Here is a 26156-nt window from a genome sequence, read left to right as displayed (position 1 = left end):
TATTGTTGTATACACATGCATATATACACAATTACTAACAGGAACATACCTTGACCGAAATTTCTTTTATGTACATAATAATTACGTAATTAAAGAAAACTAAGAAAAGGAAGTCTTCACATATTTCACGTTTAGTATGTATTTATGAATAATTCATTTAAAAAAAAAGTCCAGTGCGGAATTTAAAAATAGGAAATGTTAGATAAGTAAATTATATCCTAAATAATGGTAATTCGAACAGCGGATTAATTCATCTTTCTTGATTAATACGTTTAAGAAGAAAGTGTGAGATTTTTCGTACATTGAAAGTTGGATGGAAGAGATCTGTTTTATCAACACTGACGTACAAAATCTCTGATACTCGCATGCAACGCTCTCAATCGGAGTATTTCATAACTATTATGTGATCTTAACCGAACACTTATCAAAAAATGATAATTTGCTTTATTTTAAAAAGACGAATTTACCAATTTGAAGCATATTTACTCTGTCAAAGATAATCCAAATTATTGACGATTAGCTATAAATAATCATCTTTAACATTACCCGAAATTACGCATAAACTACAGCTAAAAAATTCAATTTCTTCGACAATTACACTAGCAACAGGGAAAGAAAAACCTCGTGTCATAAGAAAGTGTATTCTGTTTTATATTTTCTTCAATTGTCTACATAAACGCAGTTGTAACCAACAATTACGTAAATATAACTACTAATTATAAGTAAATTTGCGTCTTGATATTGACAATTTTGTTACTTGTTTGGCCAAAATAAAAGCTAAAAAGAGAGCAAAAGAGAAATGGAGAAAAATAAGAAGGGAAGAGGCCCGAAAAGGAGGTACAAAGGTAATGGAAAAATCAGAACAAGGTAGGCTATCATAGTTCCTTATTGACATTACCGTATCGATCTCCTCTCTGACAAATAATGCTCTCGTTTCGCAAATAACACGTAACTGAAGCACGCGAATATATCACAGGAATAGTCACAGCCGGTGCGCAATATACACGTGACATATAGGTAATCGTTAAGGCCGTTTGCTTATTGACAGATAAAAGTAATTGGTAATGCGACTAACTGTCGTCGTTCAAAGATAACGGTCGTTCCTTAGGTTCTACTCATCGTTCTATTCGGTCCAAGGTGTAAGCAAATGCGTCTACCTTACTGCAAAATAATGTATATTTATGTGCCTCGTTGCTTCTCCCTTGCGATCTGTATTTCGTTCACGATTTCAACCATTTTAAATTACAAGCATACGTCTTGTAGAACGTACGTTATATTCCATTTCTTCCTGTATCCAAGCGTTACAACGTATATGAGGAAAATTCGTTAATACGAGGAAAATTTGCTAATGCGAATACTTTAATTTAAAAATGATTGAAAAACATTTATGCTGCCTAGCTATTTCCGGAATATATTGACGTATCACATAACATATAATGATGTGTATCTACATAAATAGTTTGGTTCACAAATTTGTTTCACAAACAATTTACCTAATAGGAAATATTGGTTTGAAAACATGCAGTTAATATTCTTGAAATATTTCGTTATTTTTACATGCAGTGTGACAAGATTCTTAATTGACGCTGAAATTGAAAATTGCGTGTTTTATACTAATTTCTACGTGATCTTCAAGATTGCAAATTGTGACATTAGAAATGTTAGATACAATCTAACAATCTACTATTCTCGACACGAAAGAAATAGAATGGAAGAAGCAGTTCGCGATTAAACGTTGCCTCAAATGTGCAACAATATACAGGCCGAAACATATATCCGCGTTTTCATCGCGAAAGGAGATTGACCTCTCTCGTTTCGGTTTCATTTACCTTTGACTTTCTTCTCTGCGACTGCCTTTCTCTGAATTTTCGTCCCGTTCCTCTAGAGAGCTTTCCTTCACAGCTGAAACTTTTCTCTAAAAAGGACACCAGCGTTTAACAAATTGCTTTCTACGCGTCTATCACCGATTTACTTCCTCCTTCGACATAGAATAGTTGCGCTATTTTGTGCGAAGTTAAGGAAATTATTTGTAACTGTAGCAATGCGAAAAATATCTCGACGTCTACAATTTTGGGAAATTAAAAGAAAAATTTTTATTTTTTTTTCGACTACAGACTAAATATTATGCCATTGCACATACGTTTCTTCCGGTAAATATCATACATCACGTAGTAATATGTCTGCTTAAATAGTAGAAACAGTACAGTTTCGTAGACAGTTTTTTGAATTGACGTATACATATTTTTACACATTGTACGCAATCGGTGCGTTCTTCTGTTTTACGTAAAAATGTTAGACTATTGAAAAGTTAAAATTGTCTAATTTTAGTATTAAAATATTTGTGTTTGAAATCGAACAATTTAAGAGATACTTCAACGACTTTTTTTCTTTTTAATTTTTCATATGAAAGACGAGAATAACATAAACGGGAAAATGTTGGTTTACGAGTCTCTATCGATTTTCATACGCTGCTATTTTTTTTAAATTAAATATTTTTCAAATTAATCGTGTTTAGGTACAAACAGCTGGATACTTTTTAGGGAAATAAAGAAAAGAATACAAAAACGCATTTATTACTGCGTAAAAAATTCTATAAGTCGATTTAAAAATATAACGACAGTGAATCCATTTTCACACCACCGGGCCAGCTGTGGAATCAAGTTCCATGTGCACTTGTGAATTCGAATCAAATTCAACGTCCAAGGTTTACTTCGTGGGGTTTGAATACTGCTCGTACGATATAATGATTCGTTCATTATATTTGCCAAATATTCTCTCTTCACAAGCTATCAGTTTCAAAAATTTACTTACAGTTACTCGATATAGATATCTGATATAGATATTTATTATTAGATATTTGAATGAATAGAGTTCCTGCATGGGCCGATGAAGTCTGAACACTTCAAACAGTTTCGAGTCTGTATTCGTAATGAAAAATTCGAGTCGCTTCGAACATGCTCGAAAAGAAACATAGAGAGCTTTTAAAAGTATGGAAATTCTTGAAATTCTTGAAAATCTCGAAAGTTTCGGATGCCTTGTAAATTAGAAAGAATAATTAAATCATTAGGATCAAAAAGGTATTAATCGTTTCCATGAATTCATACATCAAACTTAGAAAAATTATACAGAATTATCGTCGACAGATAGAGATCCCATAAACTTTATTTAATTATACGACGACTTATAATTTATAGTACTTTAAAAATGATAGCCATGAAAGATAATTTTAATCAAATGGAAAATTTTCGATAACCGAACGGAAAATTTATATCGCGTTTACGTTCGAGCTTTCTTTAAAGTATTGTTCCTTCCTTTCGAAATATTACTAGAAGGCTGAAAAGTTCGAAACTAGTCGACCAATCGTCGAGTCTATTTGCCACGTACTTGAACCCATCGCTACACGTAACGCACCACTCAAAATTATCTAATTTTATGTAATGAAATTTTTGTCTACCTACGAGATTCTTATCTGCCTCTTATTGACTTCAACTTTTGATGCATAAAATTTATACGAGACTTGTTTTCAACTTATGCTGCATAATTTAGTCCAGTTGCGAAAGACATCTGTTGCTAGTTTTTTGTGTTTGTCACAATGCTGATGACGTACATAGGATCCGATCGAATAACATGAAAGTATAGCAGACATAAGGCGATTTCTTACGTGCAATACAATTTTTTCATACGACCCTTCGCTTTCGAGAAAATCGAGTTTGCAAATTTATCAAGTATAGTTGAACATAGCTAATTGAAGATTGGGCAGGAATAAATAATCGACAGAAGGTTATTTTACATGCGAAAATAAGTAAAAAATGTAGAATAGAATTCGTTCACGAAACGCTTTATTTCGAAGAAAAATAAATTTGAAAATTCATCATAGATCGGATTTTTAAGGAAATACGTTCGAATTCGATTTTCTCGGAAAACAAGTCACAGATCAAAGAAATGTTATCCTATTCGCTCGGACCTTGTACTATGGAAATATTTTCAAATTTCATACAACTTTATACAATGTTCTCGTATGAAAATACCTAACTAGAAAATACTAATTTTTATACCATGCATAAAACAAGTCTTAATAATTATCTATATAAACATAAATCAAAAATTTAAAAAATATCTATGTAACTAGGTGTTCAAGTGATATGACAGAGTTTTACACGTGTTTAACCTTTCGTCATATTATGAACATTGTTAAAAATGTTTTTCCTATAGCCTCGTGTAGATTTAGTTTTTGTGGAAAAGATATTTTATTTCATCATACTTTCCAATATGCGTAAATGCTTCTGGAAATTTAATCAATTAAAGTGCTAGCTTAGTTAGCAGCTTTCCGCTTCATTTCGCAGTCGATTTAACGGACGTGTAAATCGAGAAGTCACATCACTTATCGCTTATTACAATCGATTATTTTAAATTCTATCATCGGCAACTAACTTGCGTGCCAAATTTAGTACCAAGTGACTTTTTACTAAGTTATGAATTAACTATATGAATATAAAAGTAATCGTTATCTTTCTTCACTTTGTATGGAATATTTGTTAAAAAAAATTCAATTTCATCTTGAATAATGGTTCACGTATTTTTTGAGAAGCGTCTACGTCTTTCTAAATTTATTTATTCGCGTATTTGATAAAATACACCGGTATGTATATAATATAATATAATATAATATAATATAATATAATATAATATAGGAAAATATATATGTAATATATAATGTAAACGATTATAGCAAACCTTTCATTAACTTCGTTTTTTTTTTTCAAAATGACCTTCAGTTCGTTTTATAAATAAACATACGATTCTTTCTTCGTTTACGTTCGAATACGTTTTACAATATTTGTTTAACTAATATATGGAATATGAATATTCACTGACCAAGCTCCTTAATACAACAGATTTCACCTCGAACATTTTTTAATAAAGTCAATGATTCTCACCCTGTATAGGTATATGTAAATCAAGCCTAATCCTTGGTTGTAAGGCTGAATAGAACATATAAAACATATTCTTATATAATCTAAGGTGATCACATTATCACACTGTTCATCTTGTATAATTAATTTTTTGTTAGATAAATATTATAAACAGACTACATGTATTCTTTCTGAACAAAATAAGAACACGTAAATTATCAGCATGGGACGTTACTAATCTCTGATTTCGCGACGATAAAGATAGATGCAACACATTATTTTTCGCGTATGAAAAAATACAAATTGAACACCTGTAATTGAGTCATTGTACGATATCGATCTCTCTGGTTCGTCTAAATCGTTCTTCGCCGAAGTCATTCCAATACATCGTTAACCAATATCATTGTTAGTCGCGAGTAGTTTGATTTTATGATTTCACTACACAAATATTCTCAAAAAGGTACACGAAATAGACGTATAACACAGATATTTTCTCACATACACTTTGCAATAATTAGATTATTGCAATAAATAATTACAATAATTAGAGTTCACAAGAGCTTCTTAGTATTTGTACATACAAAAATTATTAAACAGTATTTTACAAACTGTATCGATCAACGTACGTATCATACGCATTTGTTCGACCTGCTATTACTCTAAATAACAACTAATCGATACCAATAACTAACAATATTATATAACTATTTTCACTTAATTATGCCAGTATTTTTATATACATGTATAATACATATATTATGATGCTTAAATATAATCCAATAATTTAGATCACCGTTGGATATCACCGTTATTTTTGGAGGCGCAAGAAAGCTTTATTTAGAAGAGTTATATGATACAGAGGAAGCTAAACATTTGCCAGTAATATGTCTTCTCTGACAAATTTTCGGAAATTTCAAGGCCGTCGTTATGCCGTTAAACGGTATAGGATAGCTTTTTTCTTGCTGGTATAATCGTGGATGTTTATGACGATTTAAACCACCTACAATGCAAGGTTATTCGACAATAAATGAAGCAGTAAAACGAGTCCCACGTCACAAAAGATCTTTGTAGTTTGTAGTGGTGTTCGTTTTTATCAGTGCAACATTGGAATCGGTGGACTTGTTATTCCTTATTTCACATGTCGCGACGATTCTTTGTTCCATATCTCGTAACGTTGTTGGCTCTTTTTCGACATCTACCATTCTTCGAAGACCTAACTCAATGAATTGTTCACCGTCTGAAAGATCTGTTGATATTAACGAAACGAAGTTTCTTACTATCTATCATGATATGAAGCGGCAACATAAGTATGAAATAAAGACTCGTTACAATGCAAGCACTTCGATATTGCGTCGATGCAAACGTACACCAAGTCGAGTTTGCCTCGTGAAACTCGTTGCTTCACTCCTTTATTTATCATCGATTGTCCTTGTATAGAAATAGCAGAGTATTACGTGCCATTTAAAGAAGATAACAGTGACTTTGACATTTTTGCAATTCTTCATTCTACCAAAGAATTATGTGGGGGAAGGAGCAAGTCATTGCCCCTTTCATACCACATAATTTTCCCAACTACGGTTTTCGCATGTCTCCAAAATATCAAAAATATTCTAGGTAATTAGTATTATTGAAACAATATTCCAAACGAACGTCTAAATACGCGATATTATATTTTGTAAAATGTTTTAGAAATTCTATAATCCGTCCATGTTACGATGTATCTGTGCACATACAATATTTTCGCATTTCCAAGAACATGACTCCGGAATTTTTCTCGACGAAAGTAACGCGTACAAAGATTTTGTGTACAACTCTATGAAGAATGTCCTCGTTAACGGAAAACAGCAATTTTTTAATTCCCAGAAATCACATGTAACCATTTACCTGAAAAACAAATGCTTCAGAATGATAGGATATGTTGAAAAAAAACAATAATTTAATTCGAAAACAAATATCTTAATCAAATTTTAATAATGTTGTACATTTCCACGCTCTTCCTATGACTTTCAATAGCCTTTTGGATAGACTCTTATATTTTTATACAAATTTTCTGAGATTGGAATTTCAGCCTTCCCAAATAAATCCTTAAGTCTTTCAAGAAGATAAATTCTTTCTCATCGCAACATACACGCGTCATCAAATATACCGTTAGAATAACTTTTCACGTTTTTAACGGTATGCACAGCCGCATTATCCTGCTGAAATACTAATCTTCATCCCTTTATACGTCTTGCCTTATTTCCTCGTTTATGATTTAACTCATAGCTTTTCTATTTCTGGGTCGAATATTAATCTTCCCTTTATTGCTCCCAAACTGTAAAACCTATTCCAACCTTTATTTGGAAACTAGTCTGGTACTGTTGGTCTCTCGAACTGCTTTGTATTATGCGTCTAATATATTAAAAAATATACGATTCCATCTAAAAAGGCAAAATTGATCTCCTCATGACATTTACGAACCCACCTACAGAGTAACTAATAACAGAATTATTATTTAGAATATGCCCCGCCCCCCTCGAAGCCATTCAGTTTTCATCCGAAACATTTGTCCATATAATTAATAGCATCGAAGATATTTCAGCTGAAGCTATTAAGTGACTCGCTCTGCCTGTCACTCATTCACTTTTGACTTGCAGTACATTAAAGTAATCGCTATCGTTGCCTCCACATTTATATGCTTCCTTACATGACATTTTCGAATTATTTTTAGTCGTAGAAAATGCTGGCGTCATGTTTGTGGAAATCTTTCAGGCTATCTTCGTGGCAATTCAAAGATAAGCGATCGTGGAATGAATCTGCTTGTGATTACATAAGCAGAATACAGTATTGTACTTTTATGAGATTTCGCGCAATGTAGAGGACGATTATGTTACATCGAGAGCGAGCGAGACAAAAGAGCGGCAAGCAGCTTTCTAGTCTCGCACGACTAGTTTGTTAGTCAGTGACGGACTTCTGCCAATAGAAATTCAAATTATTTGATTTTTTATTAGATCTGCATAATACTATTACCTATAGATTCTCCTAACAGCTATGAAAACTATATACGATTAAGCTCCAACTATCTTTACTTACAATCGAAAAGAAATATCTTAACACGAGGATGATTTTGAATCGTAACAGGTATAAAAAGGAAGACGAAAGCAGGTTTTCAGTAAAAAAATTTGAAAGTCGTTCGAATTTATGTGCAACTGTATGTAGTCCAAGTGAAATCGTATTGTGATTTACTTTCATTCGAAAAACTTTACGCATCTATCGATAGCATTTTTACAAACTTTCGGTAAAAAAAGAAAAATAACTATTTTGATTTTCGTTATAGGATAATTCATATCACAGGATATCTCATTTTGATAGCTTTTATAAACACATTCGAGGTATTGTAGATACAATAAGAACGTTTGCTATTAGACATGAGACTGTCTGTTACCATTGCATTTATCGTAAAATAGTTGCGTAAGTATTTATCATACAAATCGTCAAAAGTTTCATTCATTGCGATTATGCGCGTCTCGTATATAAAAAAACGTATTATAAGCACAGAGTATTGAGTGTAATCTCTGAAATTAAATGTTATCTCGTGATTTATCAGTATTTTCATATCTCTTCGACTGCATTGGAATTTATATCGATGCTTAAAAAATACATATGCAATATGTATGCACATGTCGTTAAAATATTTTCTACTTCTACTGGCGTATTCCAATTGTTTTAAATATCCGAGTTTAACATTGTATATTTCGCTCGTTATAAAACTTGTAAATGTACGCGTTCTGATACTTTCGTATACTTATCTGTCTATTTACTCTTGTTTATCATTCAATTAAGTAGTTACTTTGAAACTGTTAATATACTACAAAAGTAGAAGATATTATGTGTCTTCGTAAAAATATATCTATTCCTTGTACAAAAGTGAACGCATGTCGTATACGCACACTGAATACTTTTACAAGAAGTTATTAAATAATCAATTTCTGTTCAAAGTTATGTCAACTCGAACGATACACAAAGATGAAACAAACTTTTAATAATAACATCATTTATCATACAATGGTAAGTAATAGAAAATATATAGTTATAATTTCTTAAAAAGTATCTTATTAAGAAATGAGATAATATATAAGAGATTCAAATGTAGCATAATTGCATATGATAATTGTATATAATATGTGGCATAATTCAGTTATAATAAGAAAAGAAAAACGCAATCATAATTTAGTAATGCATAATAATGAAATATAAGAAAGTTATGGATTTAAAACAATAATCGAACATTTCATTTCATAGGTTTTCAATCACAGATGTTAATGAAATCACACTAAAGCTTATCGTGTGAAATACTCGTATAAGACATATAGAAATACAGCACTAAACGTCATAATTTTTACATCCCGAAATTCGCAATCTTTATCAAAATTAGGCGTGTATTTGATAAAGGTGATCGATTTACGAGACATTTGTTTGATCAAACGTGGAAAAACGGTACTGCAAACAAGAGAACGTTATTATAAACACTGTTATATATAATAAATAAATCGCATTGGTGTTACTGGAAATCTTACTCTTGCTATTTAGGTTACGGCCTTTTATTGTTACATGCTATATTTTTATTCACCGATTATTAACTATGCATCATAACATTTGAAAATTTTCCTAAAAAGAAAACGTCTCTCAATAAAATTACTAAATATGGAAACTTTATACCAGAAAAAAGATTTCTTTTACATCCAAATACAAAGATTTCGTTATCACAACGGAATGCTTAGCAAATATGTACTTTATTTGCAAAAGCTGATTTTCACATTATAAAGATTTAAATGAACAATACGACTGTTTTGTAAAAGATAACTCAAAATATTTCAAACATTACAACCATTCAACTTTTTAACACAAACCGATAATTTGTAAAAAAACTACTCAATCTATAATTTGAACCGAGTTGCTAATATCTTATTATATTGGTTAATGCGACAGTAACTAATCAATTTAAAAAGTATCACAGATTTATCCTTAGATAAACTACGAACAAACATACGCATATCCGTTCGTAGAATTATTTTAACTAATACTATATAATACATAGACAGAAAACGACCTTACGTGGCAGTGATATTTAATTTCAGTTTCAAGCAAAATACAAGATCGTATTTCAACGAACCAACCAAATGTTACGTTACCAATCAATGCTTTGTTTTGTGTGTTTTCTATATGTACGTATGTGCATGTTCCTCTAACAGATTAAAAACCAATGTATTTCCCAACGAAATGTACAATATACCGATAACGGAGTGAATAACTTCGACAGAAATATTCTGAAAATATTGCACCTAAGTATAACTATATTATTTATTTAAAATATTCGAAATCGAGCGTTAAATAAAAGAAAAAGGAAAAAGAAGAAGAAAAGAAAAGAGGAAATCGAAAAACATTAAATCTCTCATAAAAATTGTTACCAAGATATGGTAAACACGTTGGTAACCAGCTAGAATCTTCGTTTATAGAAGTACAAGCTCTTGGAAATGTATGTGTGCGTCTCTACACATCGAAGTCGACGAATCGATCAATATCGAATAACTTCGCATTAAAAGGATTGGTCGTCAATCACTATTCTGCAACCGTAATTTACAGAACATAATAGGCAATCGTAATTTACACGGAGTACAATGTAGGAACAGAAAATAATGCTTTTCAGCAAACATTGACGAGCAATTTTATTGGTAATAAACGTCCTTCAGTATTGAAATTGAAAGAAGTTAAACGCAATTCTTACATAAGTAAGATGAAACTAACAATAAAAGTCAGATAACTGATGTAACTATGTTTTAACTTAAAAAAAAATATATATTAAATGTTTAAACGCTTGATAAATATTTGAGAGAATTAGAATAAAATCGTTGAAGTTTCATTGCTCATCGAGACATAGATCTAAATTTGGAACATTTATTGTAAACAATTACTAGAAATGTGAAATAAGTATTTGTAGAGATATACGTGTAAATCATATTTCGACATTGATTCGTAGAATTCAAGATCAACAACCTTTTATCGGAGAATAAATCAAGGAGAACGTGAAAGAATGCGATCGATAATGATATTTTAAAAAAGATTATTGAAAGTGACTAATGTGAAAAAGAGGAGGAAAAAGATTATGTCAAATGAAACAGCTATTCTGATATTATTCGTCAATCGATGTAAATAGGAAAAGTAAAGAAAATGGGCAAGCGCGTTTCGCATAACTTAAGCGACATGCAGAAGCAAAGACGAATAAAAATAGACAGGAAGGAGAAGAAGATTCAGAATAATTTGTTATTTTAAAGAAACAAGCAGAATAAAAGAATAACATGAGAATATAGCATTGGAATTGTTAAGATTTTATCTCATAATAGAGAGAAAGAGAGAGAGAGAGAGAGACAGAGAGACAGAGAGGGAGGGAGAGAGAGAGAGGAAATGCGTGAATGAATGTATAATAGAAAAATATATTTAAGAAAGTATAAGTATAAATACAATATGTATGCTAGTCCAGATCTGCACGTTGATGTCACGTAAAATTAATCATAAAAAAAGAGTAGTTGAGCAATAACTTAACTTAACTGCGTTTTTATAATTTTGTAGGCTTTTATTCACGAAAATGATTAAGTATAATATTACAATGAAATAGCGAAGTTAAAATAGTTATTCAAATCACGGCCAAACTGTACACAAAACTCAAGACTCAAGACAAAAGACTAAAGACTAGTTTCGTGGTCGAATGCTTGCAGTTTTTATATGTTGCGTTAAGGGGCAAGGGGAGAATCCTGAAGGAGGAAAGTGTAATGTTGGACCATGTGCAAAGGTCAAGTCAAAACCTAACGGTTCGCTATCAGGTAGTATGGAATGGCGTGGATTTGGGTATGGTCGTTGTCACACTGACAGAGTTACTTTACCAAAGAGCTTCAAAGTATTTATACAATTACGGAAAACTGACTTGTCTGTACCCCGTTGCACCATCTGTGCAAGGCATGTTCCTAAGAAACTATGAAGCTGAGAGGCGCTTCAAATTAATTTAGTGCTAAACAATACCCAATGGCTTTGAGGACTAAGAAAACTAAACTTTAGAAAAAGTCTTTAGAAAGAGTTTTTCATGAAGTGGGACTTCAACGGGAATAACATTTTGCTTTAACTAATTTCGCCTTACATAATCGCTTTATATTCTAATATAACATAATGAGAGTCGCTTTAATCCAAATTTCTGCATTGTTCCATGAATCCTTTACAAATACATTCGTGTACGTACGTACACATCTACAACATCTGCGCACAATTATATTTATGCATAATCGTCTTTCATTAATATGATTTCTCGAGTGAGCTTATAAGCCCGACCTTGAATAATTATAATAATTTAAGAGACCGAACACAGACCGATTAATAAATATGTAATTAGAACCTGACGCTATGAATACAATATATGGAATTGCCATAGCGTAGAAAATTCAAAGGTGATCCTCCGACGAACGTCATAACCGGGTACGACAGGAAACTCGATAATTAAATATGAAAAGATGACTCACCGATCGATCTACCGAGAAAGGTGTACCTTCGTGTGCGCCAATTTTATCAGGAACGTACGTCCGCGATCCTTGATCGAAATGAGGGGAGGGTGCAATCAATGAATACATTTATACCGCGCACTCGAGGCAAATTTCCTGCGTAACAAACGAACCACCGTTTCCGGCGGAGAAACCGAGTCTCAGAAGAAAAAAGCGGATGCGGGTTTCGCTGATGTTTTTTAGCTGTCTATAAACGCGGTTTCACGGTACTTCTGGCCCGAATCCATCCGATAATGTTGCGCTGCCGCGCGATAACGATATGCGTTCTATCCAGTATTATCTAAAGTGCTTTCGCGACGAGTTCGCTGCACTCGTTGACTCACCTATGCCACAAATGTTTTCGGCCTTTCCGAGTTCGTTTCTATGTATCTGATATCGACACATCATACAACGTTATTCCAACAAATTCATATTTACTGTTTTGCAAAGAACTTCTTACACGTTATTTCTTCCGCTTCGCATGTTCAGATATCAATCATATGTCAATTACATATGAATAAAATATAATGCATTATTCTGTGAACAAAATTACCTTTAACAAGCAAATACTAAATATGAATGTTTTCGTGTTTGTTACGTGATCATTCTCTTGATTTTGCACAAGTTGAAATATTTTTTCATTCGCGAAGAATCGCTTTCCAATTATCGATTTGAACGTTTCTCGTTACGCAAGGTCCCTGGTTTTTCCTTTTAAAACAGCGTCCAACGGAATAGCTCAGGAACCGATCAACTTCAAAGCCATTTACCCATTTTGTCGATTTGACAATCTTGAAATTAGGAACAAAGGATATTCCCATTGCGCCGGACTATTTTCAAAGCAATTTTATTAGGATTAAAATCCATGCTTCGAGGAAGCGTTTAAAGAACTCCGATTTTTACAGATACTTTTAACATTGAACACATCAACGTTCCCCTTCAAGCTTTCCTTTTATACGGACATTTTATGAAACAAAATTATTAGAGTGGTGCATATGAAATATCGTTTCTTTTTTTTTTTTCTTTCAAATAAAACTTTTACCGCGGGTAATTTCTTCAAGTCATATACTTAATCACAGTGATTTGGACATAATTTAATGCACTTTCCTTACAACTCACTAATTTCATTCTTTCAAATTTATGTATAAAAATTACCAATTTCAGAATTCAAAATTCTTGGAATCGAGCTGTTACAACGTTTCCATCTAGTTCCTTTTAAAATAATTTCGGCATTTAAAAAATCCTTCAGGTAAAATTTAACCTTCTACAAATGATACATTTACGCTTCCGGCAACTTTCATGGAATTTTTTCCAAAATTCATGCGAGCAGACTACAGGGAATTTTCTCATTAACACATTTTTTTAATAAGCTTCTTATATTCTACTAAATCTTTTTAACCTTCAATGCATATAATTTCTAGCAAATTTCTTCCTCTCTGACGTGGCTGATAATTGACAATAAGACAAAATTGAACGGATGATGCTATTAAATGCAAACCTCGGAATACGTTAAATCTGATAAATTATTGGAATAGGAAAGTTATACATATTTCACAGAATTTGCGCAAATCCATAAAAGTACGAGTGGGATCTTCATATTTTGCAATAAATTTTTAAAACAAATTTTCATATTACTACTCTATTGTCGGCACTGTTATGTTAGTCCTAAGTATGATCAAGAATATGACGACATTTTTCATTTTCAACAGATACATACGCGCGTGTATGGCATTATTGATTTGGGTTCAAGAGAATCTATGATAGCAGCTAGGTAATATCTGTCATCGTACGAGCTAAAAATGTTATTAAAACGTCACTGTTGGTTGATCAACCGCATATTATTGATTAATTAATTTTATCCGTCTGTTGATCTAAAGAGTAAGAAGATAGTCGTTAGTTCATTTCTTTACCTTTTTAAAACAAAACAAATTCAAATACAAAATATTCATCAATTTAATTTTGCTTGGCACTTGTTTTCTATATTTAACTTTTACATTTTTATATTATTAAATTTCTATTATCTTATTTGCATATTACTAAGTACGATCTTTGTATGCAAGTAATTCGAATATCGTATCTAATATAGCGTAGTTGCAAGAGGATATGAATATTTACCTACACATAACCCAAACGTTCGATTTGGTACAAATTTAATAGAAACTATTACATGGTAGAGTACGCAGAGAGATAATGCGTGCGATGCCGATGAAAACCACAAAGTAATCTAAGATGACGTGTGCGCTTGTGGACGAAACGTTTAATGTAAATTGAAATATAAAATATGTATGCGCATTGAAAGTGTAAAAAGCCTTAACTGGTACTATAATTTTTTTTATATAATTAGCCTTCTGAAATTACACAGGGCGCTAAAGTATTCGTTCACGCCACTGTTTTTTCTGCCAAACACGTGTAACCATCTAAAGTGTCAGACTTTGTGCTTGATAATCATCGCACGTACATATACGTATTAGAAATTTCACGGTAGCGTCGTAAATCAAATCGTCCGACTTTCATTTCCGACTGTTTCGTGTGGCCACCGTGTTACGCCCAGGACCCTGGGGTCTCGATGATTCAGCAAATTTTTCATTTCACACGCTAGGACTACCATAACTAATTTGCCTATTCGTTAAACGTCAAAAACGTTAATTCCATATTACAATTAATTTAAACTCACATAAAGCTTAAAATTCATTTTTCTCTCCCAATTGCTTACTTTTACGTACGATATGAAACAAATTTATACATTCTGCTGTAAATCCTGTAAAAAGTCACATTGCAATTCTACTATAAAAATCGAACTTAACTAATCAGTTGGAATTTATCACAAAAACAATTGCGCGAGTATTTATCCAGAGATAATAACAATGCTTAAATCGCAAATAGATCTGGAGAAACATTTCTCGCTGTCAGCTAAATAACGGTTACGAAGCTAATCGAAATGTAAATTATAAGGAGGATATTATGTAAAGGCTTCGATTTGAACTTGTGAACTGAAAGAACTCGCGTTTAGATTCTTAAATGATTTGATAATATAAATGTAGGCGTCGGAATGTCGTCTACGCGGATGGACGAATTACGGGAAGTGCAGGATAAAAGTGTTCTTCGAATGATTTAAACGGCCAACCACGTATGAAACTGAAAGACGACAGTCTGGAAATAACCGTTCATATTGTGCAAACAGCGAATCGACGATCGTCTACTACAGTGGGGAAATAATCGTCCGGATACACAATGCACGTTGCTTGTAACCTTGCACTTGTAACTTGTAACAATGGTGTACATATACTAGAAGCATTCTCTTCCTCATTGCCGGCACTTTTCATCCTTCAATGACTACGGCTATATTTTTATCGTTTCCTTTCTCTCTTTCTTGTTTTTTTCTCTAAGCAATCAAAACCTATGTATCTTTTTTTAAATCTGATCCTATATATATTAAAATATCATCACCTTTTTATAAATAACGTTGTAAAACATAATTTCGTAGTAAACTAGTAGACTTCAAAATTACTTTTTTACAAAAATTTGCAAACCGACGAAACTGACAACGGGTTTTATTTTTGTGATAACGGGAGGATAAAATGCGTAATGGCTGAAAACTTGTGATATTACGATTTTATAATTTATAAGAAATGTAATAAAATAACTGGATCATTGCTATATATTATGAATGAAATTTATCATCAGTCAGTTTATTATTTAAGTCTATATTCCAGATGTTTATGCTTCGTGCGAATGGAAACAGTAATAATAAAATTTAATTATTATTGTTCGGGCTATAATATACCAGAGTAAAGATAATCCTAATCGAATGCAACACATGCGCGGCTTGTAATTCGCAGATCATATTCGACTAACTACTAAAATAACTTGTAACTGCGTACGATTGTTCCTTACTTAGCTTTTCTTTCGTGTTCACTATAAGTAGTGAAACAAATAAATGACGGAAAATGTAACGAACAATGTCAAAGTAAAAGTTAGCAAAGAAATTGTTGAATGCAATAATATCATCAGCTCATGATTTTAAATAGAGATGGAAACAGAGCTGTACTTACATATGTTATAAGCTATATACTAGCGCACGTATATTTTGAAATGTCAGATAACTCGATTGAAACGAAGCATGGTATCCTAATATAATCGATGAGAGCGAAACGAATAGGTATCGTGTGACATTAATCTAATTGCAAAACAAGTTAATTGATAAAATTAAATATATCGCGTTTCTAATCACATAACGTACTATAAACATTCATTTATTACGATATAAACTAAATTTAATTTTATTTAAGTTAATTTAATTAAGATTTAACCAAACGACACAAGTCATTCATCTATTTTGTATAAAAGGTTTCGTTAAACACGACAATGCAGCGAGATGAATTTCTAAATGGAAAATAAAAACATAGTCGGAATGTGCATATAGCAGCAGAAGAGAAATAAAATAAACTTGAAGCTTCCTGGAGATAGCGCTACTCTCAACGCGATGTGACTTTGAACCACGTGTGTTTCTACGAAAGTGCAAAACGAAGCAAAGCACTCAAGAGTCGTATTTAAGAACACGTTTTTATAATAGTGCAATTCATGGTCATTGCGAATCGTTATTATCGGCGATCGACAATTTTATTGCTTCAATTAAAAGATCAATTACGGAGAAAAAAATTATCGATATACGAATCGATCGATAAACGCATTTCTTCGCTGCACATAAACAAACAGTATTGTCCGAAAAAATTTATAGGTAACAATGATAACATAGTCTTCGAGCATTTTTTTATTCAAGTAGCAAAGTTTCAGTTCGATCTAATAATCATTTTTCGAAGCTATTAAGCGAGTAAGCTCGGTTAAGGTTATTTTCGATAACGGTATTCTTTAGCTTACGGAGGTTTCGTTATGATTCAATTCGACTTTAATGAATTGACGACATTTATAGGAAACAGTCAGGACAGCAAGAAAGGCCAGGAAAGTGCGTTGCACTTTGAGCAGAGATAAACAAAGGAACTAAAGGCGCGATCGAGGCAGTTTGTATGTATGTAGTTGCGAATCGACGTACCTTTCAAAGTAACGAAAACGAGGAAAGTTACGATGGAGAAGTTGCTCCTTGCCAATAGTATTCCTCGTTGAGAGGACCGGATCGACTTTCACGATCCACGCGAAATTCTTTTCTGCTTGGTTTCTTGGTGTTTTCTCTAACACTTTTCGTGTTACAGATGTGTAATCGACCGTGTACGATCTGTACAGGGCCGTTTTCGCGGCTGTTTGAATTTCGAAATTCGAGACGCGCCAATTCTCGCAACACGAGGGCGAGAAAGAGGAAGAAACGACTAAGTAAGAAACCATCGACGCCTCTTATGGCGCAACGAAACGCTCTCACAGCAATCTGCTGGATAACTGACGAGCCGTATCGCGCTCGTTCCTCGCTACTCGAACTGCGACACCTGGCGCCCTGAACTTTGAAACACTTCTAATATCGAAACTGCTAAAACAAGTGATTCACCTGTCGCCAAAGTATCTGATGCATCACACTTTTACAAGAATTCTTTTATTGCCAGAATCCTTCGAAACTGTTCATGTTATATATTTGCCGAAAGCTGATTTTATTTCTCAAATATCGTGAAGCGTATTAAACGCCCGCGTTCTGGCTACTCTTTTACACAAATAAAATGAATTTGAATTTGTTGTGAAGAGTAAATTTAGCATATATCGAAACATATCGAAACATATCGAAATATGGTTATAGAATTACACGTATTTCTTTTTTCTTTTTCCCCTTAAATAGATCAAAAAATGTACATAATTTGTAACTTCAAAATATTTATTTCATGTAATATATTTTATCTTGAATTCAGAGAGAAGTTAAGATGTAATTAATCTAACGGGCATGTTTGAAAGTATAATGGATAACTATAAATGACATTGCAGAACTTTGTAGGACTAGATGTTTTAACTTCTCACGGTATATTTTGCAGTAAAGGAGATGCTATATAACGATGACATAAGTTTGCACTTTGCTTTACGATGAATTATGTTACACGCTGTTATATAACTACACAAGCACTGTAACATGAAAATTAAGTTATATGAACAATTTTGCAAGTAATTTGTATAGATTGTTAAAAGCTCCTTGTAAAAATGGAATTATTTTATCATGTGGCTCTGTTAAAGAATAAATTTACTAATTGTCAGTAATTTCTATAGCATTTGCAAGCAAAATCACGGTCAGCACATCATAATTAGAAACACATAAATAAATGTGATAGCTAATTATACTTGAACATTATAATTTGCAAACATAGTGTGTATCGAGAAACTTTTACGATTATATATTTTTAAAAATGAATTATTACTATGTTTTGTAGATTTAACAAACATTAAATTTAATTCAATGTTGAATTACCTTACAAAGGTTAACTTTGCTTGTTTTAACAGGACTAGAAAGTTTTCAATAAATCTCTTAAATCTAAAGATAAACTTTATATTTAATATCTCAATTTTCAAATAAATGACATCAGATTCTCGTTCATACTATACGTATGCGCATAGTATATATGTATCTTCGAATATTTTTACTGCAAAACTATATTCGTATTCTACTTTTGTATCTACTTTTCTTTCATATATTTTATATATGTATATCTAAATTATATTTGTATTACTATTTATATATGTAATTATTAATTATCACACAATTTAATAACACTAATAAATAAATATTAAATGAAAATTTTAAAAAAGCAAAATGATTCATATAGTATGTTGTAGATGTCGACACCATCGAGTATTTTCTTTAACGAAACCAGCAAATCACGTTCGAGAATTGAATAAGAAAGTTTGATCCTAGTGTTTATATCCTTTATTAGAGTATTGTTATTAACATTTTGGTAGTTATAAATTTTTTTGTGAATTCTTTATCTCATCTTATCGGTCCAATATCACGGAACATATATCTGTAAATGTCGCTTCGTGTTTCGGTGTAAGCCGTTAACAAAATCGGAAGCGTCGTTTCCGTTTCTTTCACAGCTGATTCTACACTTGATGATGTTTGTTCGATTCAGTGAATCGATATTTGTACAAATGAAGTGGGACTTTATTTGTGTCATTAATTAAGCTATTAGAATTATATTTTTCGGCTTTATTAAGAAATTAAATAACCGAAATGGAATCGGCGGGACAAAATCAAGTGCAAAATGCTTCCAATAATAACGATGGTTCTGAAAACAAGGGGAGGTAAGATTACATTACACAATATTTCTTTCAGTTACACATATTCAATTTTCATAATTTTATGATATTCTTGAGGTTATAATTTTATAACATATTTTCCATTATTTCTATATCTATATGTTGAGTGGGGTTTCTGACTAATAAATATAAACAAATTTTTGTCTTTTGTAATTTTGATTTTCTTGAAGTAATGAAACGTTATTTTCTTGTAGTTGTTTGTTACTCAGATATGCTAGTCAAAATTCTTTGGATGAAAGTTCACAAAAACACATACCCCGTGAAGGTGGAAAAGATAAACCACCATACAGAAATCATCATCATACAAATCGAGCATTTGATGTTATTAATGAAATGCGAAAGTAAGAAACATATATGCTTATTTTATCGTATATGTATTGTATTACTATAATATAAAAGATGTGTCATAAAAATCCAAAAAAGAGAAAATTACATCAGAGCCTCTTTTTGGATTATTTTTATCATCTATAGACCTATATTTAATACTAAAAATAATATAATTATTTATTAGGAAAAATTTATTATGCGACGTAATTTTGGTGGCAGACGGAGGGTTAGAAGTACCTGCACATAAAATGGTTCTGGCTGCTTGCAGTCCTTATTTTTATGCTATGTTTACAAGTTTTGAGGAACGAGATCAAGAAAGGATAACGTTACAAGGTGTAGATTATTCTGCACTTGAATTACTAGTAGATTATGTATATTCTGCAGAGGTTCATGTAACTGAAGATAATGTACAAGTATTATTACCAGCTGCAAATCTTTTGCAACTAACTGATGTTCGAGATGCATGTTGTGATTTCTTACAAGCTCAGTTACATCCATCAAATTGTTTAGGAATTCGTGCATTTGCTGACCTTCATGGTTGTCTAGAATTATTATCACATGCAGATAGCTATATTGAACAACATTTCTCGTAAGCACTGAATTAGTGTTACTTCTACACAGCCAAAACATCTTTTTACTTTAACTATAAATATTCTATTACATACAGGGAAGTAGTAGATGGTGAAGAATTTTTAACATTAGCACCACAACAAGTAGCTAAATTAATTTGCAGTGACTGCTTAATGGTACCTTCTGAAGAAAAAGTGTATGAATGCGTAATATCATGGGTACATCATGATTTAGAAAAAAGACAAGCTGATTTAGCACAATTAATGGAACATGTACGCTTACCTTTATTATCTCAAGAATATTTAGTACAACGTGTAGAGGAAGAACCACTTCTTAAAGCAAATTTACAATGTAAGTGACAAAATGTATACCAAACATAAAGATGTGATGATTTTTATTGTCAAAATCTAATGTAAGAGACTAAACTATATAGATTTTTCATTTTATTATAGGTAAAGATTTTTTAATCGAAGCTTTAAAGTATCACCTTCTTAAAGGAGAACAAAAATCATTGTTCAAAACTCCTCGTACAAAACCTAGACAACCTAGAGGTTTACCAAAAGTGTTATTAGTTGTAGGAGGACAAGCTCCAAAAGCAATTAGAAGCGTAGAATGTTATGATTTTAAAGAAGAGAAGTGGTACCAAGTCTCTGAGTTACCTACACGTCGTTGTAGAGCTGGTAAATAACATTCCATATTGTAAATGAAACCAATGTATAATGATTCCCTATAGTGTTTAACATATAAGTTTATTCCCTATAAATTATTATATAATGTTTAACACGTAGGTTTATTTTCTATAAATTATTATATAAAGTTTAACATATAGGTTTGTCCGTCCTTGGTGGCCGTGTATATGCTGTTGGAGGATTTAATGGATCTCTTAGAGTACGAACAGTAGACATTTATGATGCAGCTACAGACCAGTGGTCACCTTGCCCAGAAATGGAGGCAAGAAGATCAACACTTGGTGTAGCAGTTCTTGGAAATTGCATATATGCTGTAAATAGTTTATATATTACATATATGCAATGTTGTTAATTTTGTTTATCAATATTTCTTTGTTATTTTAAAATACTAGGTTGGTGGATTTGATGGATCAACTGGTCTTAATTCTGCTGAAGTTTACGATCCAAGAACACACGAATGGAGGTTAATTGCACCAATGTCAACACGTAGAAGTAGTGTTGGTGTGGGTGTTGTTAAGGGACTACTATATGCTGTAAGCTTATTAATAAAACTAAATCAATTAAATAATGAGACGATATAAAAATGATTGCAAATTACTTTTAAATACTTAAAATTGAAAATTATTAATTGTAGGTTGGTGGTTATGATGGAGTATCCAGACAATGTTTATCTAGTGTTGAATGTTACAATCCGGAAAAAGATCAATGGAAACCAGTGCCTGATATGTCGGCACGTCGCAGTGGTGCTGGTGTTGGTGTTTTAGATGGTATTTTATATGCTGTAGGAGGACATGATGGTCCATTGGTCAGGAAAAGTGTAGAAGCGTTCAACCCAGATACTAATCAATGGACTCCAGTTAGTGATATGGCTCTTTGTCGTAGAAATGCTGGTAAATATCTTTATTTTAGTTTAAGTTATAAGAATTGATGGAGATATGCTCACAAAGCATAAAATTACAAAAATATATTAATACTCTTTGTTTTCTCTTACAAGAGAAAGTTATAAAGTTACAAAACTCTTTGTATTTTTTAAGATAAAACAAAATTCATAAGATAATATGAAGCCCTCTTTTATTTTTGAAAAAGAAATATAAACGTTTTGACTCATAGATATCTATATAAAAAGTTAAATTCTTTTTTACAAAAGTGTGAAAATTATTTTTGTTCTTTAGGTGTAGTTGCGCTAAATGGTCTTTTGTATGTGGTCGGTGGTGATGATGGATCATCCAGTCTGGCATCAGTAGAAGTATATTCTCCAAGAACGGATACTTGGACAACTCTTCCAACTTGCATGGGAATTGGTCGCAGTTATGCAGGAGTAGCAATAATCGATAAACCCATGCCGTCTACAACATCGATGTGAGGATTACAATCCGCTGGGCACATATTAGAGCAAAATACAGACCCGGGTGCCGAAACGTCGGATCAATCACGGGAAGCCGGGCCCAGCGGTATGCAAGTCCAGAATCCAGACCAGAATGTACTTCAGCAATATCGTGGTGCTGGGCATAACTGCCAAGGTCTGCGTTGTGTATGTCAGCGATACGAAAATGGTGAGGTAGCTGCTGCAGTTATGAATCAGAATAGGAATAATCAAGAAAGAGATGATAGCTATCAGAACATAGGTCGTGGTTCACGGGGCTTCCAAAATCGACCTGGTGGCTCGATTCAAATGCACTCAAATCTCAATCCAAACTATCAAAATCCAGTAGATTTAGTTCATAATTACAATCGCAATCGACAACTACAAGAACCAGAAGAAAATATTTATGAAAGACTGGATAATGACGACGACGACGACGACGATGAAAATACTGAAAATAATAATGAAGTTGCTCATAATGAACCCACGGTCCAAAATAATCAGGATGACCACACATATGAAAGAATAGACGACCGGTATTCTTGTGGTAGTAGAACGTATCCTCGTTGCTATAAATATCATATTTTAAATCATTATATTCCAAGTTTTTTAAACGACATGGAATCTAGAAATCAATATGATCAGCCAAGACAATTTTATCTAGATTCATCACGATTATCTAATCAATTTTGTCAAAATAGATTAGGTAGGCTAGGTCGTAACTGTTTCTCGACAGAAAATATTGCTTACGCGTCAACTGGACGTACCATTTATCCACTTGGTTATAACTGCATGTGTTCATTTTGTAGACATATAGATACAAGATATTTGTGTCATCATTGCCATAACTTGCATAATAGATTACGTTATCAAGATGCATTTGGAAATAATTCTAGACATTACATATATCAGTTACCAAGGAATTGTCGATGCCCCTTTTGCCGTGGTGAATACTCTTATGTAAAACTGCCTGTTACATCTTGCCGACCTGCTGAATCATCAAGGACGGAATGTCATTGTAGAAATCCTAATAATTGTTCTTGTAGAGGGAAAGTTCTACCCAATTCTAACTCTGCTGCGCAATTTAGCAAATATCTTGATTGGATTAGTAGAGGTAGTCCATCAGTTAATAATCCACTGTATGCTACGGTTCATATTGGTAGACCCTGTGTTTCAGCTCTTGGAAGTACAACTGGTGGAGGAAATCTATTCAATAACGTAGATCCTGGCGCTTCGACGTCAAATGCATCAGCATATAGTACATTATCAAATAATGAACCTAGTACATCAAACATTAGATCTATGTTTTCTTCGCATAATTCTTCCACTGCGCATCCTTCTGTTTGTTCAGTTAATCGTTCAACAGAACGTCAACATACGTGTGACGATTCCTGCATTAGAAATCAGAGCGGAAGTGTTACTGGCATTTGTCAGTTTCTTGGTAGATGCGAAAGAGCAGAATGTAATCATGGTAGATTATCTGTGCATTGGTGGTTCATACATAGGTGGTTGCCAGCTTGGAATCCTCATTATTTTGATAGAAATATGGACACTGTTCCCCCAATGGAGGAAGAATCTCAAGAGCAGCAAGAAAGTGATAGTGATGATACTTAATTCCAGAATTTCTACTGCATGATACTCTTTATATCATCAAAAAACAAAAATTTTGTTTATATTTTGATATATGGATTTGTTGTCATGTATTAATTTCTCATAAATATTATTTACCATTAGTCATAAAATATGATTACTAAAGTAATACAAGACACAATATCTTCATTGTATTCCTTTGTTTGTAAGAAAAGGATAGTGATAAAAGTGAAAAGTGTTATATTTTGTGATATCTGATTAAAAATACGCTTTTCTCAATATTAATGATATTGATCATAGTATATGTAATTTTGTATCTATTCGTCTATTCGTCTTATTAATAAATTAGTGATTAGAAAAGAAAAATATTTTAGTGAAAAATTATTAAGAGATTATCAGTTCAAATTAAAACATTTTTTAAAAAGTATAAATATTTGAAGAATTTCAATGCAATTTCAAAATTCATGCATATACTGACAATAAAATCCCTTTATATGTGCATTGAGAATTCACTATGCTCTTACTTTAGTACATATAAATATCAGTCACATATATGTTGAAAAATATAAAATAGATTAAATATAATAATGATTATTGAAGTTTTATTTCATCAATGCAACTTTATATAAACTTAGAAACTACTTCAGTTAAAGATTTTTTATTCATTTATAACAATTTTAAACAATAGATGATAGTCAAAGCAAATTTTATTATGTTAATTTTAATGAATAATTTTAAGTGTTACATATTCTATATACATAGAATATATACATATATATAATATAGAGAATTATAAGAATTAAGAATTGTATAAAAATTGTAATTTTTATAATTCAATTTTGTATGTGTACCTTTTTTGGGCATCATTGTTGAACCAAAGAGAGAATGCTTTTGTTATATTTTTCAATTTTAGTATTTAAGATCTTTCGAAGCAAATCACAAACGCATTCTTTCAAAAACTAAAGAAATGAACAAAATTAAGATCATTATTCATTATTTTTAGAAAGCGTTTTGTATTCAATATTGCGGTAGAATATGTTAAAGGTGGTAAGTTTTAATTTAAATTTGATAGTTATTGTAAGTACAAATTTGTAGCAATTATTATTATAAAGAATGACGTTAAAATTAATGAAAATCTTTTTATACATGCGATTTATGTCTTAGAATAGGAAACATATATTGACTTATACTTAAATACAAAATAGATATGTTATTAGTCAGTATTAAGTTGTCCTTGTAAAGTTTTACTCTTCTAAATGGATTTTCCGTTTTTCTAACACTGTTCAATTATATACTAATCATTGATTTCAATGATTCGATAAGTTTAGAGATATAATTGATAATAAATATAAATTTACTGTTGAAAAATTTAAGGCAGTTATATTAGGTTTATCAAAGTAAAATGTAGTGTTTAAACTTATAAGGACAACTTTACACATATCTTTGAATATGTTATAACTTAGAAATTAATCCTTAGGTGGGATTTATAACATTTTTGCGCCTAACATATTAATTTTTAAGGAAACATGTTGGATGAGTTTCTTGAATTATAATGTAAGGAAAAATACCAGATAGATTTGCCAAATGTACATTTATTTTTTCTATTTCATAATTAATGACTATATTAAGGCACACGTTCAATTAAATAAAATATGTTATTATACAGAATTCTCTGTGTAAAATTATTTTTTTCAAATATTATAAGCATAAAGATTTAAACATTGAAATTGAATATCTATATTCGTTGAAAATTATATTAAGTACACAAAGCTTTTTCATAGAAGTTTTTAATCGGTATTTATATACAGTTGTTTTTAGGTGTTAAATTAATTTGTTTCTGTTTCTGTTATGAAATAGAAAAATTTAATTTTTGTTTACTAATTTGAATCATTGAAATTTTTGCAAA

At 31.7% G+C, this 26156-nt stretch overlaps 3 protein-coding genes across 6 annotated transcripts in view; 2 read left to right on the top strand and 1 right to left on the bottom strand.

The window, feature by feature from the left end:
* Nucleotides 1–17877, bottom strand: part of LOC126928709 (dual 3',5'-cyclic-AMP and -GMP phosphodiesterase 11-like) — a 150489-nt gene extending 132612 nt beyond the window's left edge. For 3 of the 4 annotated variants that reach the window (XM_050744389.1, XM_050744396.1, XM_050744391.1), the window contains exon 1: nucleotides 17523–17876. Coding sequence is in view for 1 of the 4 variants with exons in the window: in XM_050744386.1 (XP_050600343.1) it covers nucleotides 17523–17809 (287 nt within the window). In the remaining 3 variants the exon portion in view is untranslated. Of the gene's footprint in view, nucleotides 1–17522 lie in introns of all 4 variants that reach the window. The other variant, XM_050744386.1, reaches the window with a different exon arrangement.
* Nucleotides 17878–19245: 1368 nt separating this feature from the next.
* On the top strand, nucleotides 19246–22660 carry LOC126928890 (ring canal kelch homolog). The gene is made up of 9 exons (XM_050744745.1): nucleotides 19246–19696; nucleotides 19906–20052; nucleotides 20223–20627; nucleotides 20706–20959; nucleotides 21061–21288; nucleotides 21438–21610; nucleotides 21690–21830; nucleotides 21932–22187; nucleotides 22470–22660. Exons 1-9 carry the CDS (start codon nucleotides 19626–19628, stop codon nucleotides 22658–22660), a joined length of 1866 nt encoding a protein of 621 aa, XP_050600702.1. The 5' UTR covers nucleotides 19246–19625.
* Nucleotides 22661–22750: 90 nt separating this feature from the next.
* Nucleotides 22751–25918, top strand: LOC126928891 (GATA zinc finger domain-containing protein 14-like). The gene has a single exon (XM_050744746.1). The coding sequence runs from the start codon at nucleotides 22751–22753 to the stop codon at nucleotides 24272–24274; it is 1524 nt and encodes a 507-aa protein (XP_050600703.1). The 3' UTR covers nucleotides 24275–25918.
* Nucleotides 25919–26156: the final 238 nt, after the last annotated feature.

The sequence above is a fragment of the Bombus affinis genome, chromosome 2, assembly GCF_024516045.1.
Source record: "Bombus affinis isolate iyBomAffi1 chromosome 2, iyBomAffi1.2, whole genome shotgun sequence".
Taxonomy (NCBI): domain Eukaryota; kingdom Metazoa; phylum Arthropoda; class Insecta; order Hymenoptera; family Apidae; genus Bombus; species Bombus affinis.
Note: the sequence above shows the minus strand (reverse complement) of the source record. Positions and strands in the feature narration are given on the sequence as shown.